We start from the raw sequence: 5,570 nt of genomic DNA on the forward strand, positions 1-5,570 counted from the left end.
ATGCATCAACTTTTCCCTCTTTTTTTTACTTCGTTTTGACTTCCGTCATTCATGCTAATCCTTTACATTTGGAAAAATAAAGATTCTTTTACTTAACATTTGGTCACACCACTTGCCCGCTGCGCCCTTTAGAATTCTTTGCCATCGGATTCATATACGATTTCGTATACGATTTCTCTTTCGCCTTTCTATATCCTTTTGCATCTTTGATTAATCCATATGCGTTTGAATGACATGAACTAATCACAAAACGTGACGTCATTCGTTACCCCCCTTTATTATGATTTTTATTAATGATCCTGGAGAGTCTCATATTCCTCCTGTATAACAACAAAAACATGTTTGATTCATGTTATAAAAATGTCAAAATTCATTAATGTTTTCCGTTTTTTTTTTGTGATTCGAATTACATATTTCTAAAAGCCTCCACTCCATTGCTTCGGCACTATTAATATATTTTATTACGCTGCCTGACCACAAGTCATGCTGTCACTTCACTTTGTCTGCCCGCGGCACCCTCAGCATTTCCTATCAAGCACTTCGGGTATTCCACATCTACGTTTATTGGATTTGCAGGCAATTAAATGTTGTAACCATATCAACTTTTTTATTGCGATTGACCCCTTTCTTGCGCATTTTGAATATTTTGAAAATTTCTAGGTTGATAGTTACACCACTTTTTATTGCTACTTACTTACCCTCGCGTTACGTTGGTATATTCAGTACTCTTCTTTTTAACTTCTTCAATAAAGATTAATGATGTGAGCGAATTGGCTCTTCAGTTTTCTTTTTATTTTATTTCTGCGTCAATTATAATCAGCTTTACAAAGCAGCTCAAAGATCGCAACATTGAAATAAGCAATTAATTACCTTTTTACTGCTTCGCTTTTTACCCTTTCTATAAGTGAGCTTTCTCGACAGTCTAAGGGCCAATCTAAGTCCCGATTTATTATTCAAAAATACTTATTTTCAGATTAAATATTCAAACTGTATTTATGTAAATGTCCAATATCTGATATTGGTGCTATTTTAGCGAAATTTCGGTCAATTGTAGGCTTATGTGTACGTACTGGTAACGTCTGTTCGCTAGCCAGTAAAAGTAAAAAAAAACAAATCGGATCATGATCCTTGAAAAAAATTAAATAATTAGACCAGCGGAAGAGATAATCTGAAGCTGCATCCCCGTGGATGCAATAGGCCCCTTACCCAGCGTCTCTTGACAACAATAACATTCCTGGTGAATGCGATTGTGGACAGTCCGACAACAAGACCGAAAGATATGGCACAAGAATCGCTTGCTTGCACAATTTTGTCGTTGTAAATAAATACTTTAAATCGCACGGTTTCAAATCAATCATCGACCTGGCCGTCATCAGTGGCCCGTTGTTGAAATTTAAGATCAGGAAAATTAGTACGTGATATGGAGAAAGAGACCACTCGGCATATCGTCGGTCGTGCCAGGAAGGTCGGAGGAAGTATCTTATACATAGTAACTCTCAAGAATTTTTGTATGACACTGAAGAAGATTGAAAAATACCAGAAATTATTGGCAGTGTTCCACAGATATTCGTAATTGGCCCATTGGTGTGGTATACAATATACGACGGTGTTATGAAACTTAAACTAGTCGATTACAAATGCATAAGATGCTTCGTGGACGATATCTTCGTACTAGTGGCAGAAAAACATCTCCATAGTGTACGCGAAAAGGCGAGTATCATTACGGTCTGCAAATGGCTAAATGGTTTTGGGGTCAAACTACTTCACCAAAAAACCGAAGAAACTAAACTGGAGATAGGCAATCATTTCGTGTCCAAGAAAAACCTCGCACTGATGTTGGGTAAAAGATGAACCTTTAAGATACACTTGAAATATGCTGAAAGTAATATAGCAGTGACAGAACCTACTTGTTTCTGCGCATTCACTTTCTGTGGAATGAAGCGGCTGAATAGTGCCCTAAGTAAGTTCAACCGTCTACAAATAAAAGAACAAGTCATTGCAGAATGATAAAATAAATAGAGCAACGCGGACGAAACCAAGTGGATATTTCAATGTATGCGTTTTGAAAAACAGCCCTTTATAAGATATTTTCAATCACTATTTTTATTTGAAACTATTATTCTATTTTTCAATAATTATAATCGAATTCTTCATACTGCGCATTCTCCTTCACATATTCCACGATATTTCGGTTATGATTTACATGATACACAATGGCGTCTTTAAAGTACACATTCTGTACTTGGAAGGCAGATTCATGTTCAATCACACGTTCAAAAGGATAACCAAGGGGCATATCGCCGTCGTTTAGCGATGGGGTAACGACAAAACATAAAACGACAGCAAAACCATCAGCCGTGCCTCTCGGTATATTCATGTGTCTAGAAAAATACATTTGGTGTAAGTGTAAATCCTTAGGTAACTCCAAACCGTTTTCCAAACGATGATTAATCACATTATACATTTCGGTGAAGGACCAGCGTTTTTGTAAAGGAAACTTTAAAAACTCTGGATGCGTTATAGCATTAAAGCCGACTTTTATTTGGGCCTCAAATTCATCGAGCCATAGAAAATTTTCGCGATTTTGTGTGAGCGTTATCAGTTCGGCTCGCTCGTTGTATTTGGGTGCAATATAAACGTTGATCGTGGCCTTCACCTCAACGTCTGATTGTATATCTAAGGTGTAGCTGAATGGCTTGTGTGTTAGACGTTGCTGTCGCGCATAAATAGCGCGTGTCTCATTTAATTCCAGTTTTTCGCTCCACAAGTTGTTCACATCAATGTCTATATACTTGAAAAATGTGCGCATTGGATCCACTTTGGCACCGACCAACGCAACGCCAACCATGCGCAAATCGTCGGCAGTATATGCGGCAAAGTGCACGATATATCTATTCCACATGTCCAATACTTTATACTTCATGAGCGTGTAGAAAATGGGATCACGCAGCGCTGTCTCGTAATTGAGCAGTACTTGGGGGCCAACTTTACTAAACTGTTCATATTCGACTTGTGCCAGATACATGAATGAGTAGAACCAATAGGTTTGATGCTGCTTGGGCTCCAAAGCATCCCGGTTGCCATGAATTATATTGTAGAAATGCTTTTGCGCTGCAGGTTGATGCAAATCGAGCAAAGTTCCATTGTCATGCCAATAAGCACCGGTATCGGCTAATCTATATATCTCATTCGTCAATTTGAATACCAAATCCATTGTTTTGGGAAAACCATAATCACCGAATTCATAGTTGTTGTAGCGCTGCCAGAAAGTCAAGCCATTCCAGCTGACCAGCTGTGGATTGTAGCCAGTGGCTAATGTGTGCGCTAACGTCATATCCTCTCACGGCTTCAGACCATGTGACAGTCATTTCAAATTGTAACGTGCCATAATCATGCGTATTTTGAAAATCCACTCCTCACCCCCACTCTCGCCACGCATACTATATCTATTCGCTGTTATCTAGAAAAGGCGCATATTCGAGATTATGTTCATACCAGGCAGCATTGAAATCCTCATCCTCGAAGAAATATGACAGCCTTGACTCTGGATTTTTAATATAAATATGTCACGTGTGTAGTCCACCGGTGTCCAATATGTGGTAATAACGTTGAGCACGTCACTGAGCTCAGCATCGAAATTTAAAGTTGTTTCAACGTCTTTGTACCAACGCTCTTCGGACACTCCCATTAGGCACCACCACTGCCAAGGCGACCAGTCATGCAAGCAGCCAGCACTGCTGTTCCTCTTCTCTGCGTGCTTCTGTTCTCGCTGCCACTTCCTTTCACTAAAGCTTAGCGCTTTATTTACCAGCTGGCTAATGAAGAAATGCTGCGGAAATATCTCGTAGATCGGCGGTAGCGCGAATTGCCTGCAATCACTGCGCAGGCGAACCGCCAAGTTGAGCGCGTAGACGAACATGCCAGCATTGACGGTGGTACGCGCCCAGCATACATTGCGCTCGAAAGTTTGCCAGTCCTTGGCATAGGAAAAAAATTTCAATAACCCAATCGCCTGTTCGTGATGCGTGCGTACCATCGCGCCGAAGAAGTCGTTGCGGGGCAGCAAGCGTTGACGTTGCACAGCTTTTAGGAAGCGGCGCATATCGCTGTCGAATTTCTGGCAAGCATTTTGAGAAAAACATTAACAAAGAATATTATTAAGTTATTTTAAGCATAATTACTTACCTCATATTTCTCCTCTTCAGCGACGTAAGCGACGCCATGACAATAGCTGGGTCCCAATGGCTCCTGCACTTGCCACACAACTTCGAGTAGAAATTTCTGTCGCTTCAATAGCTCATCGGATGAGGCTTTGTCTGATTGCATTGAGCTGCAGCTAAGTGCTGTAAAAGAGCAACAAAGCAGAAAAGTACCAGCCTCATTTGATTGCTTTGGTATCAGCGTTTTTGAAGAGTCCAAACATGCTGCGGTGCATCTAATGGGGATTTTATAGTAGAAATCATATCAGCAGACTTAATGAAATATTATGTATGTAGCCGGTGCTGCCGTGCTTTTTCCACGATAACCCAGAGGCGCATGAGTCAAGGCCAATGCTAATATAATTTAATTAAACAGAATATGTGATATGTTTCAAAACATTAAACACCAAAAATTGACTGATAAGACGACAGTTGGTGCTGCTATGGCATTCCGGACATAAGCTTCTTGTAAAAAAAAAGGCAAAACTTTCTATTTCTTTGTTATAATTGAACATGAAAGCGAATTGCATTTAAGCAAGAACAGGAATTCTTTCGGGAAATGGTAAGTTAATTAACCTTCGCGGTATCTATCAGAATTCCAAATATCACTGAGGTTTTGGGTAATCTTAAAAACAAAAAGTGGACTCTTTCCAACCTTTTTGAAAAAAAACTACCTAGCCGATTTGTCAGTTTATATTAGACGGATAACTGTACTAATACCAGCACATATCCGTTTTTTAAGTACTCGTCTACTTTCAAATTTTCCCGGCGTATCAGTGTACCTCCGGATCCAGTAGAGATTGACTGTACGGTACCGAAGTTATTGTGTAGATCTTCGGAATTGTTGAACGAATACTGAGTTATTCATGTCTGGTCCAAGAGATTTTATAGCAGCTTGACTGTCAACAACGAAGGAGAATTCTGATGAAGCAACTAAGTTCGATTATGCTTACCAGATTTGTTGGCGTATTCGTTGCATATATTTCATGCCCAGTGATCCGCCGGTCCTTTTTCCTTTATCTCGAATAAAGAAGACGACATATCGCATTAAAATGTCCAGCTTATAGGCATCTGTGTAACTAGGGAGCTCGGCATGGCTTAGAACGTTGATAAGTTTCCAGTAGGTGCGTTCAAAGTCAACTTCCGTGATATGATAATAGTAACTTCTGTAATTCACCCCTACACTGTCTAATATGGAAGCATATTCCCTGCCAATTGATCGCAGCCTGTTGCATGCTCTAAGCGGTCCTTTTGACATATTTTTCTATAGGCGGAATGTCGAGATTTCATATCAACCGCCCTCGAGTTGAGATTTTGTCTAACTACATTTGAATGTACCCTATGTATTACCGGCGGCGGTAGCCCTAAGAT

General features: G+C 40.0%; 1 protein-coding gene across 1 annotated transcript; it reads right to left on the reverse strand.

The window, feature by feature from the left end:
• Positions 1-2,128: 2,128 nt before the first annotated feature.
• On the reverse strand, positions 2,129-3,334 carry LOC108375184 (larval serum protein 1 alpha chain-like). The gene has a single exon (XM_017631286.1). The coding sequence runs from the start codon at positions 3,332-3,334 to the stop codon at positions 2,129-2,131; it is 1,206 nt and encodes a 401-aa protein (XP_017486775.1).
• Between the last annotated feature and the right edge of the window lie 2,236 nt (positions 3,335-5,570).

This window comes from Rhagoletis zephyria, unplaced genomic scaffold (genome assembly GCF_001687245.7).
Source record: "Rhagoletis zephyria isolate East Lansing unplaced genomic scaffold, Rhagoletis_zephyria_1.1 Rzeph_scaffold_08604, whole genome shotgun sequence".
Classification (NCBI taxonomy): domain Eukaryota; kingdom Metazoa; phylum Arthropoda; class Insecta; order Diptera; family Tephritidae; genus Rhagoletis; species Rhagoletis zephyria.